The sequence below is a fragment of the Tachypleus tridentatus genome, chromosome 9 (genome assembly GCF_004210375.1).
Source record: "Tachypleus tridentatus isolate NWPU-2018 chromosome 9, ASM421037v1, whole genome shotgun sequence".
In the NCBI taxonomy this organism is placed as follows: domain Eukaryota; kingdom Metazoa; phylum Arthropoda; class Merostomata; order Xiphosura; family Limulidae; genus Tachypleus; species Tachypleus tridentatus.
This window is the reverse complement of record NC_134833.1, coordinates 36,169,181-36,189,314: the sequence shown is the minus strand read 5'-3', so window position 1 is coordinate 36,189,314 and position 20,134 is coordinate 36,169,181. Positions and strand designations below refer to the sequence as shown.

Genomic DNA, 20,134 nt, shown 5'->3' with positions numbered 1-20,134 from the left:
AAAGGTATTTAGTGTTCATAAAGCTGTTGTTGTTTTTGGAATTTCGCACAAAGCTACTCGAGGGCTATCTCTGCTAGCCGTTCCTAATTTAGCAGTTTAAGACTAGAGGGAAGGCAGCTAGTCATTACTTCCCACCGCCAACTCTTGGGCTACTCTTTTACCAACGAATAGTGGGATTGACCATCACATTATAACGCCCCCACGGCTGAAAGGGCGAGCATGTTTGGCGCGACCGGGATGCGAACCCGCGACCCTCAGATTACGAGTCGCACGCCTTAACACGCTTGGCCATGCCGGGCCTGTTCATAAAGCAAACCGAAAATGTGATTCCAACAAGTTTTCAGTATTTTCATACAAAAAGTACGGTAACTTCAATATATATTTTTGATATACACAAAAATTATTTTGTTAGCTGTCCCCAGTTTGAAATTGACAGATTAAAGGAAATGCAGCTAGTCAGCACCATCTGCCAACTCTTTGGACTTCTCTAATCGAATAATGAGATTTGATTATTATCCTTATAACACACCCACGGCTTCAAAGTCTAGAGTGCGAGATTTTCGGAACAACGAGACGCGAACCATGGGCCTACAGGTCCATAATCTACCATGCTAATTCTGGGCCACGTCCTCTCAGATCAATATAAACATGACACAAATGAAGCGACACTCAGCCATGAAAAGCCAATGAATCATATATAATGTCCACTTTTTTTGTGTTTCTACGTAAAATGCATTTTTACGCTTTAAACCTTCAAGTTTGATGAACTCCATAATAGGAAATAACAATAAAGATTGGCAGGCTCTAAACAATAATTTTCATTGTTTCGTTATTTCTGCCTCTGTTAGAATGAATAAAAATAAAATTACACATTTACCACGATACTTTTTTCTTGTGAAAATTATTTCAAACACTTGAATGATAAAAGAAATGTGTTTCATGTATTAATGATATGAATAATCTTTTTATCTATCTATCTATGTGTATATATATATATAAAACACAGAAATCTATGTGTCTGTCTGTTTATCCTTTATCTAACTACTCCTAGGTTGCTAGGCCAGTCTCATTCAAAATTTATGAAATGATAGGCTGAAATAAGCGGCAATTTGCTGGAGGTTCATAACCCCTTTATCCCCCCAATTATTGCTGTTATTAGGCGTTTATTATCTTTGAAGTAAGTTAACTTTTATGGCATTCATAGATGGCGCTACGCTCTTATACCAAAATAAAAAAAAACTATTAATTATCTGTTACTCTAGATATACAAGCTGAGGTGGGTACCTGTTATTTATCCAAGTTATTATTTAAAAAAAAAAAAAAATGTGGAGGTGGATGCTATGATAAATAACAAAAAATATCTAACTTTGGCATAGTATATTTACAACACAACACATTATTACTGTATTCATTATTATCTCACCAAATGTTTTGTATAAGCTCTAAGAACTCAAGATGCACATAACTGAAACAAGCTATGTGCTGTGCGATGATCAGTCATTGGCCGCAGAAGTGCTCATGGGACGAAGTAGTAAGATCATAGGTGCTTAAATGTTTTTTATTTTTATTTTCCCTTTTCTTATTTTCATCTTTCGAAGCTCTACTCAAAAAATTGGTTGAGTCTAACAACGCAAAATGCATATTTTTTCTTTATGTTCATTGGCCTTAAGATTTTGGCCAGCAGTGTATATATTAAACTTTCTACAACACAATGTAGGGGTAGGTCATGCTAACGTCTCATACTTCTCAGAGAGTGCAATTGAACTGTCTTTGGAGGAATATAATGTACCAGAAAAAAAACAACAAAGGCTGTCACTATTCTAATGAATATAATTAAACTAAGTGAGCCACTCTTATTTCACATGACGTGATAGCTGACCAAATACCACTATTTCAAAACAAAATGGTCTGATCAAAAGTGACAAACCGACCGGCTTATCTGGTAATCAATATCATCAAAACCTGGGTATCAGGAGTAAGTACTAAACATAAACAGGGTGAAGGTACCAGTGCTCCTAGTGTCTATAAATAAATGAAGAAATTCGCACACAGAACCTTAACACACTAACAATGTTGTCCGAGATGGAGCTCTGAAGGTTGACAGACTCGTTCTACAAACACCTTTTCCTTTGTAATGTGGCCCAGCATAGCCAGCTGATTAGGACGCTTGACTCACAATCTGAGGGTCGCGGGTTCGAATGCCCGTCAACAAACATGTTCACCCTTTCAACCGTTGGGGCATTATAATGTGACTGTTCTTTGGTAAAAAGAGTAGCCCAAGAGTTGGCGGTGGGTAATGATGACTAACTGCCTTCCCTCCAGTCCTACATGGCTAAATTAGAGACGGCTAACGCAAATAATCTTCGTGTAGCTTTGTGCAAAATTCAAAATAAAACCTTTGTAATGCATGGTTCTTCCCTTACGTATGTGGCGAAGTCATACGTACTTCCATATTTTTGGGCCCGGCATGGCCAAGAGTGTTAAGGCGTGCGACTAGTAATTTGAGAGTCGCGGGTTCGCGTCCCCATCGCGCCAAAGATGCTCGCCCTTTCAGCCGTGGGGGCGTTATAATGTGATGGTCAATCCTACTATTTGTTGGTAAAAGAGTAACCCAAGAGTTGGCGGTGGGTGGTGATGACTAGCTGCCTTCCCTCTAGTCTTACACTGCTAAATTAGGGACGGCTAGCACAGATAGCCCTCGAGTAGCTTTGTGCGAAATTCAAAACAAACAAACAAATAAAAATCCCTATTTTTAATTTCATTTATGATGAAGTTTATAAAGATGCCCACTTATACCCATAACATTACTCAGTCAAGTATTTAAATTAGCGTAGCTATTATTATTTTTTGTAACTAACACACAGTTATATGATTTTCCATAATGGTAAATTTAACTAAATAATATATTTGGAACAAAAATAAACGATGATTTGGGTGTAATTAGACTTTTAATTTTTATTATCAACCAATAGTGGGATTGATCGTAACATTATAACGTCTCTATGGCTAAAAGGCGGGAGTTTAGTTGGTGCGAGGGGTATTCGAACCCGCGACCCTAACGGTAGGAGACGAACGCCTTAACTCACCTCGCCATGCCGGGCCGATTTGGTTTTCCTTAAAGTTTTTAAATAATTTGATGTATCACAACAGCTAGTTTTGTTAATCTAATACTAGGTACTGGGCCTAACATTTATCTCTTAATATAAAATATTATAACTACGCTATCGTTATTTCTCGCTATAAAACTGGTTAACTAACGTTATACAATTGTCCTTTTTTTAAGGCATAATCTATTTTAGGGTACTTTACGTATACTTTTAGTTACGTTCAGGGGTATTAGTGAATAGAGTAGGATTCACGTGGTTTTAAAACAATATAGAATCTGTACTAGTGTCAGCTCTATAGGTAATGCTAATTTCTACGTGTCACGCGGGTGTTGCAAGATATCACTTCTATGCTGTATATCATAAATGTAACACGACCAAAGCAAGGCGTTACTGGCGCAACGAGAAAGACAATAGCGCAGGCGCACTGTACTGTTTACTGCAGATTTTGCTTGAGATTCAATGTTAGAGCGAATGCGACGACGTTTAGATGTTCAGTTCTAAGAGATATTTAACAGGAATTTGTCCTGTATTCTTCTTAATTAGTTCTAAACGTGGGAACAAATATCAAAGGCTTATCCAGCAGGACTTTCACTGATATCTAAAGATCACATCAAGATACTAGTTATGAAGACACTCTCGTGCTCTTGTAAAAAGGAACCTAATGGAAATATCCCCTGTCATCATTCCTATGGTTGCCATGGGGACGAACCGCCAGATACACACTATTCGTGTAAGTTCAATACGGTTTGATCATTTGAAATATTAAGAGTAACAATTACAGAGAAATTTGTTTGAATTTAAAAAATATGCCCGAAATAATTTGTAAGTTATCTGTCATCATATATGTCAACCCTAACGTTTAAAGTGACTGTGTAAAATTTTGTTTAAACTGTGACTGATTTCGTGAACTTCTATGCATTATTAATGTGAAATAATCTGTAGGTTATCTGTCAGCATGTATGTCAACCCTAATGTTGAAAGTAACTGTGCAAAAATTTGTTTAAACTGTGACTGAAAAAATGTAAATTAATTATACAAGACATGCGTGAAAAAATGTAACTCTTCTTTCATTTTTAGTGTGTGAGACATTTCTCATAATCACTTAAAGTACAATAAACAATATGTGTGAGTATATTTAACATGAGGTATTTCTCAGTGATCGTACAAGATTACTAGTCAGAGGAGACAACATCTGTGTGTCTTTCTTTCTTCATTGTCAGGTATTTTCAAATAAATATAGTATACAAAATAAATAATACATGTAACTCATCCTTCATTGTTGGATATTACCCAGTAACTATATTGTACAGAAGAAATAATATTTGTAACTTGTTCTTCATTGTCAGATATTTCCCAGTGAGTATATTTCACAGAAGAAACAATATCTGTAACTCATCCTTCATTGTTGGATATTACCCAGTAACTATATTGTACAGAAGAAATAATATTTGTAACTTGTTCTTCATTGTCAGATATTTCCCAGTGAGTATATTTCACAGAAGAAACAATATCTGTAACTCATCCTTCATTGTTGGATATTACCCAGTAACTATATTGTACAGAAGAAATAATATTTGTAACTTGTTCTTCATTGTCAGATATTTCCCAGTGAGTATATTTCACAGAAGAAACAATATCTGTAACTCATCCTTCATTGTTGGATATTACCCAGTAACTATATTGTACAGAAGAAATAATATTTGTAACTTGTTCTTCATTGTCAGATATTTCCCAGTGAGTATATTTCACAGAAGAAACAATATCTGTAACTCATCCTTCATTGTTGGATATTACCCAGTAACTATATTGTACAGAAGAAATAATATTTGTAACTTGTTCTTCATTGTCAGATATTTCCCAGTGAGTATATTTCTATCTGTAACTCATCCTTCATTGTTCTTAACTATTGTCAGATATATTTGTAACTTGTTCTTCAGTGAGTATATTTCACAGAAGAAACAATATCTGTAACTCATCCTTCATTGTTGGATATTACCCAGTAACTATATTGTACAGAAGAAATAATATTTGTAACTTGTTCTTCATTGTCAGATATTTCCCAGTGAGTATATTTCACAGAAGAAACAATATCTGTAACTCATCCTTCATTGTTGGATATTACCCAGTAACTATATTGTACAGAAGAAATAATATTTGTAACTTGTTCTTCATTGTCAGATATTTCCCAGTGAGTATATTTCACAGAAGAAACAATATCTGTAACTCATCCTTCATTGTTGGATATTACCCAGTAACTATATTGTACAGAAGAAATAATATTTGTAACTTGTTCTTCATTGTCAGATATTTCCCAGTGAGTATATTTCACAGAAGAAACAATATCTGTAACTCATCCTTCATTGTTGGATATTACCCAGTAACTAACTATATTGTACAGAAGAAATAATATTTGTAACTTGTTCTTCATTGTCAGATATTTCCCAGTGAGTATATTTCACAGAAGAAACAATATCTGTAACTCATCCTTCATTGTTGGATATTACCCAGTAACTATATTGTACAGAAGAAATAATATTTGTAACTTGTTCTTCATTGTCAGATATTTCCCAGTGAGTATATTTCACAGAAGAAACAATATCTGTAACTCATCCTTCATTGTTGGATATTACCCAGTAACTATATTGTACAGAAGAAATAATATTTGTAACTTGTTCTTCATTGTCAGATATTTCCCAGTGAGTATATTTCACAGAAGAAACAATATCTGTAACTCATCCTTCATTGTTGGATATTACCCAGTAACTATATTGTACAGAAGAAATAATATTTGTAACTTGTTCTTCATTGTCAGATATTTCCCAGTGAGTATATTTCACAGAAGAAACAATATCTGTAACTCATCCTTCATTGTTGGATATTACCCAGTAACTATATTGTACAGAAGAAATAATATTTGTAACTTGTTCTTCATTGTCAGATATTTCCCAGTGAGTATATTTCACAGAAGAAACAATATCTGTAACTCATCCTTCATTGTTGGATATTACCCAGTAACTATATTGTACAGAAGAAATAATATTTGTAACTTGTTCTTCATTGTCAGATATTTCCCAGTGAGTATATTTCACAGAAGAAACAATATCTGTAACTCATCCTTCATTGTTGGATATTACCCAGTAACTATATTGTACAGAAGAAATAATATTTGTAACTTGTTCTTCATTGTCAGATATTTCCCAGTGAGTATATTTCACAGAAGAAACAATATCTGTAACTCATTCTTCATTATAAGATACTTCCAAATAACTATATTACACATAAAAAAATACAATATCTGTAACTATTTCTTCATTGGCAGATGCTCCCCAGTAGCAAAGCGGATTTACACGGCTGAAAACCGGGTTTCAGTACTCCTGGTGGGCAGAGCAGAGATAGCTCATTGTGTAGTTTTGTGCTTAAGTCTAAACAAACAAACAAATAATTTTCAGAAATGTCCCAGTAACTATAATACACAGAAGAAACAAAATCTCTAATCATTTCTTCATTATAAAATAGTTCCAAATAACTACATTAGACGGAATAAACAATATCTGTAACTCGTTCATCAGTGTCAGATATATCTCAGTAAGTATAATATACAGAAGAAATATCTGTGACTCTTTGTTCATTGTCAGATTTTCTCTTTCTTATTTTATCAAATATTTTTCAATAACTATACTATATATATATATATATAAAACAGAATATCTGTAACTCATTTTTCATTGTCAGAATATCTGTAAACTTTTTCGTCATTGTCAGGTATTTCTCAAAATCTATAATAAACAGATAAAAAATATAACCCTTTCTTCATTATCAGGTATTTCCTAATGACTCTACCAGATAAATGAAACAATATCTTTAACATTTTCTCCATCGTGAAGCATTTCTCAGAAGAAAACCAAATGTTACTCCATCTTCATTATTACATAATTTTCATTAGTGTTTCCATCACAATGTGAGTTATTAATTTGTAGAATATAATGTTAGAGGTAGTGAAAACTCAGACCATTTAGAATACATATGATTGTGTTATCAGATGTCATGAAAATGACTAAATGATTTAAGAAAAGGACGAAGAATTTAGGCCATTAGTGTAACTTTCATCAGTAGTAAGTAATGTGATGGCGACTGTTTTATATCCAGGTCAGTCACGTGTGTTTAAAAAAAATTGTTTGTTTGTTTTTGAATTTCCCACAAAAGCTACTCGAGGGCTATCTGTGCTAGCCGTCCTCAATTTAGCAGTGTAAGACCAGAGGGAAGGCAGCTAGTTATCATCACCCACCGCCAACTCTTGGGCTACTCCTTTACCCACGAATAGTGGTATTGACCGTCACATTATAACGCCCCCACGGCTGAAAGGGCGAGCATGTTTGGCGCGACGGGGATGCGAACCCGCCACCCTCAGGTTACGAGTCGCATGCCTTAACACGCTTGGCCATGCCGGCTCGTTTAAAACAATTAACGAAGTTATTTATTCCACAATAACACATGCGTTAAAGAGAAACAAGTATTCAAGGAGAAGAGTTTTTGGTTAATGTATTGCATGAAGTTTCGGATAGAGCTAGAAAACTGTTAAAATAGCGTAGTTTTAAAACATAATTTGACTAGAAAAGACAATATGTATGATATATTAGTACAGCTGAAAGTTAATAAGGATCTAAGAATTTCACACTACGTTAAAGAGAGACATTTCTGTTTCCCCGTTTACCTCCCTCTCTTTCTTTAAACAACTATAATTATCCTCACTTCTAACCACCCATTTCTATCTTTCTCTCACTTCCATTCTCTCCGTCTGTTTGGAAACGACGTTCAAAGATTGCATTCTGAAATTGATGCTTAACAAAATTTCAGCCCATAAGTGGCCCAGCGGTAATTTAAAAGGGTTGTAACGCTATAAAAACTGTGTTTTAATACTCATGGTGAGCAAAGCACAAATAATTTTGGGATTGACTATGAACAAACAAATAAAAGTTCAGTGCTACAGAGCGTAACAAGAGTCTCTTGTCCTCATCCGCCTTGCGTGCATCTGGATTTTCTTGTTCCAATTTTAAACGGTTCGTTATTTTTATAATAAAGCAAGAAAGGAGTTATATTATTTCACAGTTAATAAGCCGGTTGCATATAAGCTTTAATGTAGCATTGGTTTACTTCTTTATTTATTTTGTGTCCCCCATTGGCTCAGCGGTATGTCTGCGGACTTACAACGCTAAAAACCGGGTTTCGATACCTGTGGTGAGCAGAGCACAGATGGCCCATTGTGTAGCTTTATGGTAATTCAAAACAAAATTTATTTATTTTGTATTGGAGGGAGAAATAAACCATGTAATAAAACACGCATATCATCATTGATAGATTGTTTAAGCAGAGTATTCATGATGAAACTTTGTAGAATGGACGACAACTGCCTGTTGTGGAAACACAAATGTAGAGGACGACGTTTCGAAAGTCTTCTGCCTTTCGTCTTCAGGTGATTTGCGTTTATGAAACATTCTAGAATGGACGCCATTGTTTCCAGGTTAGTGTATGTGTGTGTGTACGGTGTTGGTCTTTTATTGTGTCCTGGTGGATCGTGACACACTAACCTGGAAACGATGGCGTCCATTCTACAAAGTTTCATCAACGCAAATCATCAGTTTGAATTATGTTTAGATTACATTACAAAAACATTATTTTAGAATCATACACAAGATTTAAATGCCCATACTATTCTGCCATTTGTTTGTGTATTGAGAATTAAGCACATACCTACACAATGAGCTATGTGTGCTCTGCCCACCATAGGTATCGAAAACCGGTTGTTAGCGAAGTGAGACTGCAGACATGCAGCTGTGCTACTGGGGTGCATATTCTACCCTATTAAACCTATATATTAGGGTTATCAGTTAGAACTTGATACCAGTAAAATCTGTGTTGAAGCTGTACATAATGTTGCAGAAAAGAATATTCGAAATGTTTCTAAGTTTTTCTGAACCAGTAATTTGTATATTATTTTAATATTCTTGACAAATTTTGGTATTTTTGAAAATGTGATCCACAGGACCAGTGAACTATAACTTTTATCAAGCTTTTACAGCCTCGCCGCTCGCTAATTTCTGGTGAGATATACGCAGGGAATTGTTGTAACGTTAGCTTTTCATAGTGTTGGTTGTTGGAATGATAAGCATTTCGTAGTATTTACTTCGAATAATTTGAAATACACGTGATACTATGATTAGAAGCATATTTACTGTTGATTATTCCTCAATGGCATTAATTGAAACTAATATGAAAATTAAAAAAAGTTCATATATAACATTCAATTTTATGTTTAATCACAAAGCTGCATAACAGACCTTCTCGGCTGTGTTCACCACGGACATCGAGAAACAATTTTTAGAGTATAATATCTCAATATTACCGCTGAGTGGGGGTAGAGACAGTAATATGAATTAAAAGAAACAACATAAAAATAGCCACTAAATGTTTGTATAGAATATTTCAGATTTATAAGTTTTATATATATTGTTTTGAACGTTAGATGTACAACTAATCAAGTAACGTAAGAACTAAATGGAAAAAAAAAGTAAAGGAACAACTACTACATACTGTTAAGTTGAATTAGTATTTTTCGAGGTTCAAAGTTGAGTCCCTTTGGGTCCTAGATTTGTGTGTGCTTTTGAGTCGTTCCAAACGCTAACGATCTTGTTTATTCAAAAATTCGGCCATTTTGAAGTCAAGGTTTAGAACTCTGAGTCCACGTTCGTTTGACACTAAAAGAAGACGTTTCTGGTTCATTATCAGGAAATAGTTTTCGTTGTAGTCTTCAAATAGCTTCGTCTACGAATACTTGGCACAGCCTGTGCCTTGTATTTTCTCGCCAATTTTTTCTTCTTCCATGGCTCACTTGGGTCCTTTTCCTGCCTTGCCGTATTCTTAACTTGCACAGCAGGTGTGCCGTGAATCATATTATTCCATTGTTTAAGACACGCCTATCATATTTTGGAAAAGTATTGTCGATTCGAAGGATGTTAAGAACTATCATTATATAAGCTCAAAACCTTATCATAAACTTTACTCCCTAATGTTTACATTATCCTGAATACAGAATGAATAAAGAAAAGGAACACTGCCTGACTGCCACAGTTATAGTCACATAGAAAACGAGACTCTACGTTACTAGATTCCTGTATGCTGGTGACTATTTACAACCGCAGTCATAAACAATAATAACTTTACAGAAAACCAACAACGCTTGTATTTGATTATAGTGAGTTTATATATAAGAAACTGTGAAGCTAACTACAAAATGCTATTACACTTCTCATTGTATGTATGTTAAGCGTTGCCCTATGGTTTAGAGTAACGTGTTGCGGGTATAAAGTTAAAGTACGCGATATACCGTTGAACACCTTTCACACTTTCCAGTTGTTGAGGCGTTGTAAGATTGTTAGTAAATTTCGCTATTCGATTAGTAATAGACGAGGGTTACTACTGATTAGCTTCTTTCCTTCTGCTTAGAAGTTCAAAGTTTGGGGTCTCTAACTTGGTCATTTGACTCAAGTATCGCATGACTTGCCATCTTTGAGGATTTCTTATTAAAATTAGGGACTTGTAAAGTAAAGTCTTTCGTTTTTATCCATGACTTTTTGTTCCACGTTTTTGCAAACTTTCAATTTTGAAATATCCAGTCAAAACTAATTGTTAAATAAAAACTTCTGGTCCGGAGAAACAAATCGTGCTGAAAGATGTTATTCGAAAATACAGATGTTGTGAAGTCATCTTTGTTACATTTCAAACTGCAATGTTGTTTTAATACATTTCAATGAATTATTGGCTATTCAGATTTGTGTCTTTTTCAGACATGTATGCATTAATTACACAATGTTATTAAAAATTTAAGATCTAAGGTACCTGTAATAAAACTTAAATGCCCCCCGCTATTACAGTGGTAAGTCTCCGGATTTACAACGCTAAAATCAGGGGTTCGATCTACCTCGGTGGGCTCAGCAGAGAGCCTTATGTGACTTTGCTATAAGAAAACATACATACATAAAACTTAAATCGTTTTTTTATTTAACATACACAACTTACACGATCTACATTTCAGTGATATAATATGTTTTCCCTTTATGGTTTGTGTAATACTTGAACACAGACCGTAGAACAAATATGCTTTCTAGACTGTTTAAAATTTCCGTAAAACTGCGCGTGGTTGTTGCTGTCATTATATCGATTATCAACAGCATTAGAAACCTCACCCTGAAATGTCAGCGAGCACGAACCTTTAAGGACACTTCTCTGCAGTACATCAGTGCTTTGCAAAGCGGAAAATAATTAATTCCGAAAGTGTTCACCACGCTTCCCAACAATTCTTTATGAGAAAAATAAGGTTTCCACTTATTCTACCAAAGTGTTTTTAAATATTTGAACAGCTCACGGCGTTAATCCAATTTAGTTTAAGCGAACTGGCGTTCTTTAACGAAATCGAATAACAATTAAATGAACTGAGTAAACGTGTTGTTGGCGATCAAATTTTCCTACTTGCTTTGAAATGATTAATATTATAATTCATTTAAATCAAATGTATAAAAATTAACTTATCTGCAAGGATAACAAATGACAGTAAATAGACGATCCTAGAAAAGTTAAACCACGTTACACCGTCTCAGCATTAAATCCTAATCTTAAAGGGTAACATTTTTTCCATCGGTCTGACAAGAAAGTTAAAGAGGAGACAGTGCTTAACTCTGTTTAAAGGGGCTGAAATTGGTTTAATAGGTTAACGATATTCGAAAAAAACGTACGTTTACAAAAGCTGAATTAACTAGCATAAAAATACTGTACAAAAACGATATAACGAAGTAAATATTACAGTACATGTAAAGGACTAATAACAGTTTATAGCGTTAATTATTATGAGCCTCTTCTAACCTGTTAACTACTGTCAATTAGACGCTGTATACCAAAACCAAAGATTTCAAGGAAAGCTCAGTCTAGTTTCTTGCACTGGAGATATTTACGCAGCCAGTGATATGTATGATGGAAATTAAATATGATAATTACAGCTACATATCTCAGAAAATACAACAATACTTTATAAATGATGTCATTTGAACGATTTCCTATTGCAGTTGTCATTTAGAGCATACTTATATTCAAGAAACATTATCACTGTATATTAAAGTTTGTACACACGGAACAAAATGGCAGATATTAGTTACAAACTATCCAAATTAATTTGGTGGATTAAATTGATAGACATCGTGGTTTTTTTGTAGAGCAAGATTCACACTGGGTTATGTGTTATATTCACCGTGGAGAATCGAATCCATGATTGACCCACCGAGGGACATATAAACAGTTTTAAACACTGACAAGTTTTGTTATACCTATTCTACATATGTGTTGTTCAACGTCTGCACAGTTTGTGTATCCCATTTGTGCTGAGGGGATGCTCCTGAAAACAACATCCTGGTATTTTGTGATGTCCACCCCATGAAATAAAAATGTTGTGTTTTTGCCTTTATTCCTGAAAATGTTAGATAAATTGATGCATAAGTATAGTAGTTTGGAACCTGTTTGTAGCGCAAATGTTCTACTGACTTGCAGATGTAACACTGTTGCTACAACTCCTCTCACAAGGATTTTACCAGGATATGGAAGCGAACTACCTGAGAAATTGATATAAAATTGCTACTTGAGGCCTATTTAGTTTAATCAGAAACCACAAAACTAAGGAAAAGTGATCGAAAATAAAATACGTGGATTAAACAGGTCGAAGTTATGTTACCAACTTTTACTAATACGTGGATTAAACAGGTCGAAGTTATGTTACTAACTTTTACTCCAAAAAAAGTCCCTTGAGGTTTCTCCTCTGAAAATCCTAACTAGCCTAACTGAAGACATTTATGTGGTTACGTCACTCAGTTTGAACATCTTTCTCCAACAGATCGGATTTGTTTCAGGTTTTAACTCCAGATATGTACAGAAAAGTATACATTTCAGATTCTGATAAATATTATACATTCATGGAAAGATGGTGTGGGAACTTTGGATATTTGTAAAGCTTGATAGAGAAGAAAGGATCACTGAATTACTTGTATTATGCTTTCCTTTATTTGCAGAGCTTGATAGAGAAGAAAGGATTACTGAATTACTTGTGTCATGCTTTTCTTTATTTGTAGAGCTTGATAGAGAAGAAAGGATTACTGAATTACTTGTATTATGCTTTCCTTTATTTGTAGAGCTTGATAGAGAAGGAAGGATTACTGAATTACTTGTATTATGCTTTCCTTTATCTGTAGAGCTTGATAGAGAAGAAAGGATTACTGAATTACTTGTATTATGCTTTCCTTTATTTGCAGAGCTTGATAGAGAAGAAAGGATTACTAAATTACTTGTATTATGCTTTCCTTTATTTGTAGAGCTTGATAGAGAAGAACGGATTACTGAATTATTTGTATTATGCATTTCTTTATTTGTAGATCTTGATAGAGAAGAAAGGATTACTGAATTACTTGTATTATGCTTTCCTTTATTTGCAGAGCTTGATAGAGAAGAAAGGATTACTGAATTACTTGTGTCATGCTTTTCTTTATTTGTAGAGCTTGATAGAGAAGAAAGGATTACTGAATTACTTGTATTATGCTTTCCTTTATTTGTAGAGCTTGATAGAGAAGAAAGGATTACTGAATTACTTGTATTATGCTTTCCTTTATTTGTAGAGCTTGATAGAGAAGAACGGATTACTGAATTATTTGTATTATGCATTTCTTTATTTGTAGATCTTGATAGAGAAGAAAGGATTACTGAATTACTTGTGTCATGCTTTTCTTTATTTGTAGAGCTTGATAGAGAAGAAAGGATTACTGAATTACTTGTGTTATGCTTTTCTTTATTAGGGGGATTCATTGCGGCCTATCCTGTGATTTTTAAATTAGTACTAGCAATTTGCATTCGTTTCATATTTTGGATGCTCGGAAGATATTAACAACAAAGTCATTGATTTTGGTGAAGAAACGTTTATTTGAAATTTAATACAAATTCTGTTTGGATTGGTATGTATTTATGTAAAATCCTGTATACAGGGATCTGGTTACTTCAGAATATTTTGTCGTATATAAAATATAAACGATCTGTAGAACGTAGCACACACCAGGAGATCTTTGTACAGAAAATTATAAAATCCAGTACGCTCTAACTGTTGTTACTTTCTATGTGCATAAATGTATATGTAACATATTTCAAGAAACAGCCAGACACAAGTATAAGAAAAAACAATGTACAAGCAGATATTTATATAGCTATGCGGAAAAGAGAGTATAGTGCGCATGCGCGCACATCATTGATTGCTTTTACACAGCACTGGTACAACGTTGGGAAGAGATAAAATCTACAGGGCGAACTAAAAGGAGTTTCCCTTTACTCGGTGTATCATGCAATATAAAGCGACATACAGTAAAACTGAAAGATGAAAACAGGCTACCATGAGAAGCTATAGCTCAAAGGTAATTTGTTTACCAGCTACTATTATTATTAGATCCGTAATGAATAAATCCATTTCATTGTTAATGAATATTCGCATAATTTTTAGTTCGCTCACCTATTTTCTGGCATCATTTGTTGTAAGAACCATATGATTACTATTTACATGCTTACATAATTACGTCTATTGTTGGTTCGACATGGCCAGGTGGTTAAGGCGTTCTACTCGTAATCTCCGTAACACCAAACAAGCTCGCCCTTTAAGCCGTGGGGACGTTATAATGTAACGATCAATCCCATTATTCGTTGGTAAAAGAGTTTTCCAAGAGATGGTGGTGGGTGGTGATGACTAGCCGCCTTCCCTCTAGCATGACACTACTAAATTAGGGACGGCTAGCGCAGATATCCCTCGCGTAGCTTTGCGCGAAATTTCAGAACAAACAAACAAACCGTCTAACGCTTTATTTTTTCGTACTATTCTGTTCTCGACACTCACACACAAATATTAAAGCTTGGATTTAGCCCTTGGCAACCTGTTTTCAACAAAAGATATTTAATTTATGCATCAATGACAACCATTTGAGGCTTAAGATCCAAACCAACAACGTTTTGTTTATTTGTAAAAAACAAATCCAGAGACTGTCAAATATTCCACACGTGTTTAAAAAATCTACACACAACGTCTGAAAGCTCATTTTGGCAAGCTATTATTAGTATGTTTACGTATTAATTAAACATGGTATTTAAATGAAAAATATGGATTCAATGGGAAGTTACTTATAGATTAGCTTTTATAACTGTGCAGCAATGACCTATATATATATTTTATGTTGTGCATAGATATTCACACAAGCGCGCTCATATATATAACTTAAAAGGATGAATAAATAGTAGCAAAGTAATGTAAACAATGATTCGTTCGTAAAAAAAACATAATGTTGTGCCTTAAAAAAATTTTGCATATATTTTTATGAATTTGAAACTGAACTGATTAACTGAAAGAAGATCATATATGATGATAAATATTTATTATGCAATTAATGAAATTTATGGATTGCATTTTTTAATGTTTCGCCGACCACAAAGAGCAACATTTATCGTGTTTCGATGTCATGTTGAATTTGGGTTACGAGTTAATCAAACTTGTCGTTGAACGCTTTTTGTTTGTTATTTTTCTCGCAGTGAACTTCAGGAAACGAGAAAAATATGTTTGTAAGAAGTAGCAAATTTTCGGTTTGTTAGCAAAGATACAAAAAACAGCCGAAAATAGAAGCTGAAGTGAGAGGAAGACATTACACAATGATTTGAATTAATAATAACACTTATTTATAAGTATTCCTAATTACAACTAAGCTTACACACTGTTTGTTTGTGAACACTAATCAAATATCGTGTATTTATTTACAGAATTTAAGTTGTTTCGTTATTTGTTTACGTTTGAAACGCATGTTTTTATTACACCAATATTTTGCTCGATAAATGATATTTATAACAAAGCAATAAAACACCTCTAGTTATGTTCTAAAAGTGCTTTATATTAAGCTTGTCGCTTCTACAGTAATAATGGTGAAGGTATCTTATGGTTATTAAAATGATTTGTTTTTTTAAATTTCGCACAAAGCTACTCAAGGACTATCTGCGCTAGCCGTTCCTAATTTAGCAGTATAAGACTAGAAAGGAAGGCAGCTAGTCGCCACCACGCAGCGCGAACTACTCTTTTACCAACGAATTGTAGGATTGACCGTCACATTATAATAGCCTCACGGCTGAAAGGGTGAGCATGTTTAATGTGATGGGGATTCGAACCCGCGACTCTCAGATTACGAGTCGAACGCCTTAACCCACCTGGCCATGCCAGGCCAATGATGATTTTTGCCCTGACAGTTTCATAAAATTAGCAGCAACAACTTAAATTTGTTACCAGATTGAAAATACAGTGAAGGATACTTTTTATTAATATTTTTGTTGATTACAGATTCAGACATACCAAATGTGTTAAATTAACTTGCAAAAAATCTGGGGTGTTGGTCTGCAGTGCTGAGTTCTGGTAATGATATCTACACGGAAAACAAGCAGAAATTGTGAATAACTAAAATCCGGTGAGGTTAAAAGCAGGTCCCTTTTCTGTATGAAAAATACACCTGCTGCAGCTTAAGACAGTCGTTCTACTTAATTGTTGTTCAAACCTATTATGAAGCTCGCGACTATAGCACATAGATTATGATATTATTTCTTTATATAATTCCACATTTTCAGATAATATAGAAACTATATCACATCGCAAACTATGTATAAAAATAAATTAATATATAAAAACAATTAATTATCCATACCTTTGAAAATATATTGTAAATCAGTTTGGCTTGAGCTAATATTTATAAACTTCAAATTCCGAATCCTATCTAAACATATAAACATAACATACACACAGAAAAACGAGTATACACTGCTCGGAGCTCCTTTGCAAGACGTCGTAATAAAATAAAAAAACATTTACAACAGAGTAAGTAAACTCTGTACATAGAAATGGCTAAGCTACTCACTAGTCTTAACACAAACTTGCATTTTAAAAAAATCAACAATGATGAAGAATTTTTCTTTAAAAGATGATTGCCACTCACTTTTATTTATTCCTCTACCCAACAATCCGAAAACAAGGAATGAAATCGTCGCTAAGAAAACAAATCAGAAAGTGACCAACCCATAACATTATTTACATTTCTTTTTCTTGTTTTAGTCGAGGTAATTTTACAAATACTTTGTCGCTAACGTAATTTTAAGCCTAAATACACTGTATTTTTGGCCACTTTACAGTGTAACATCAAGTGAAAACAATTAATAAAAACATTTTATAAATGTAAAGGGATGTAGAAATAATAAAACTAAAAATACAAACATTAATATAAGGATGATACACTTATACGTAGTTCGCTCCTACATGAATGTTAATATTAAAATTTAACGTTACCCTGTAAATTGCACGAGTACGAAATGGTTACGAGGTCGGTCAAATTGACTGAACTTGACTTTCTTCGTACGTAACTTTCAGGCTCTTAGTTACAAAATATTGATGCCTATTCTGATATGACCATGATTTATGATTAAAAAGTTGCATACCCAGAATTAGGAATGTAAAACTTCCAGCTGCAGTATTATTAAAGTTAAATATGCACTCTAAAGTCTCCTACCGTATAGTGTAGAAAGCATTGAGTATTTTACATGTTGCAGTCATTTAATGTTAATTTATTACTGGTTAGTAATTCATATTTCATTTCGTAGTTCAGTTTTTAAGAGGACAACAAATTTCTGTCAAAATGTTAATTTCAAGTTAACATCGTTTAAACTAGAATTATATTGTTGTTTCCATTTACTGTTAACTATTACGACTAAGCGATGACATTGTGCATCAAAAACACGTAGAGTGGTTTAGAGTTAAACTGACATTAGTGATAAAGTAGTTGTACAGGTATTTTGACTGAAACAAGAAAAAGAAAGATGAACAATTTGGTGAGTTGGTTACTCTTTAGTTTGGTATCTTAGCGATGGTTTCTTGCCTTGTTGTAAAGGAAAACAAACGAAAACGAGTTAAAATCATATTTTAAAGTAAAATTTTATGTCACTGTTGATTGTTTTTAGCATGCATGTTTGTAATAAACGATTCTACCTATAGTCTACTGATTCTGTGATATTAAAAGTCATCTAGGTAACATCTATGTATAGCTGTATCATCCCTATATTTTTGTGTGCATTCTTTTTCTCAATGCCATCCTTACATCATTTTACATTTACAATCTTTTTATTTGTTTAAAATAACACAAAATAATGTAATGTTATGACATATAAGAGATCAATATAAAATGTACGAAGAAGAGGAACCCAAACGTAATGTAATTCTTACTTTTATAAAAGAGATTTTAAAATAAAAATACAGAAGGTGATGTTGAGATATACAAATGACGTCTTGACACATGGGCTTTGTTTTGTAAAACCCATCCAAATAATGTCAAAATGTTTTTATTAACCAGAATAGTAAATTTACTTTGTGCATAAGCAAAGACTCGTGAGTTGTTGTAAGATGAGAACGTCGAATTTTCACTAATTCCTTGTCAAAGTTGCCCCATCTTGAAAAAATCGGTGACATAGTTTCAGTGTAATCTTGACCATAAACGTAAATGTTTAAGCAGAAACGGTAAAAAGAAGTGTTTAAATAAGAAGAGTCAAAGTAAATAAGATGCCCTTTATAAAATACGAAAAGTATGGATGTGCTCATTAACGTGTGAACTACCATCTTCAGGGTCCAAGCTTTTACTCTCGAAGAAAAAGAAGCAGGAGAGATATTTTATTTTCACCAAAAGTTTTCTTCGTATTTTTTATCTTGAAATTTCTTTGTCTTATTTTAATTGATAACTCTCTTTCAATAAACTTTCCATAGTGGTCAAAATAACTGCATTTTTTGCAGATGAAACACCTATCTGGAATTACCATTGTATTGTACATTCGTTTTTTACCATTAAAAATAACAAATAATATAGAAAATACAACCCCCTTTTGTCCAGAAAATAGAAAACGTTAGTCAGAAGAAAGGCAAATAATTTTGAACAACTCTTCAGTGTAAAAACTTACTGAGAGTGTGTATTTAGAGAAAGGAAACCTCAAGCCACAACTATCGTTCTGGCATATTCCTAGTAAATCTTAATGCTTTCCGGATGTTTAAATATCAAATGTGTCATCACTTGGGGCAAAATTAAGTCAAACTAGGATAATAAAATAACATATTGTTAAGTCAATGGCAAAAACAATAGACTTAGAATGTGGTTCCTACAAGTCTTTAATTAAAGTTTTGCTAGAAAGAAATGTTTGTTTGTTTGTTTGTTGTTTGTCTTTGAATTTCACACAAAGCTACTCGATGGCTATCTGTGCTAGCCGTCCCTAATTTAGCAGTGTAAGACTAGAGGGAAGACAGCTAGTCATCACCACCCGCCGCCAACTCTTGGGCTACTCTTTTTACCATCGAATAGTGGGATTGACCGTCACATTATAACGCCCTCACGGCTGAAAGCTAGAAAGAAATAAACCAACATGTCTTGACAACATGTCCGTCTGGAGAGATTATACGATTAGTTTAATATTATACTCCTCTCGCTGTATGAAAGTCCACGATTCATCGGTGATCGAAAATACGCATGTTTAAGTTCTCTTACTAGAGAAAATAAAAACAAAAACTTTTTTTTTCGTGGAAGTATAAGTCACATATATTTTATTGGTAAAAGTTACTATTAAAACTTATATTATTTTTAGGGCGTGGATTTGTGGTTAGAGTGTGGGATTGTCAATTCAAGAGTCCATGGTTTGAGTTCTATAATCGAAAATACTACTCAACCCACCACGAGTGGGTTGAAAGAGTGATGTGAGATCTTATTATCTGATTACAGTAGCTAAAAAAAGATAGTGACGGGTAATGTTAACTAGCTGTAATTCATTTCAGTTTATCATTTCAAAGATAGTGATGGGTAATGTTAACTAGCTGTAATTCATTTCAGTTTATCATTTCAAAGATAGTG

The 20,134-nt window shown here is 33.8% G+C and overlaps 1 protein-coding gene across 3 annotated transcripts in view; it reads left to right on the top strand.

The window, feature by feature from the left end:
• Nucleotides 1-3,547: 3,547 nt before the first annotated feature.
• Nucleotides 3,548-20,134, top strand: part of LOC143225056 (uncharacterized) — a 54,717-nt gene continuing 38,130 nt past the window's right edge. For 2 of the 3 annotated variants that reach the window (XM_076453752.1, XM_076453751.1), the window contains exon 1: nucleotides 3,548-3,837. In XM_076453752.1, coding sequence (XP_076309867.1) covers nucleotides 3,732-3,837 — 106 coding nt within the window. In that variant the 5' untranslated portion in view covers nucleotides 3,548-3,731. Of the gene's footprint in view, nucleotides 3,838-14,495; nucleotides 14,597-20,134 lie in introns of those variants that run through there. The other variant, XM_076453754.1, reaches the window with a different exon arrangement.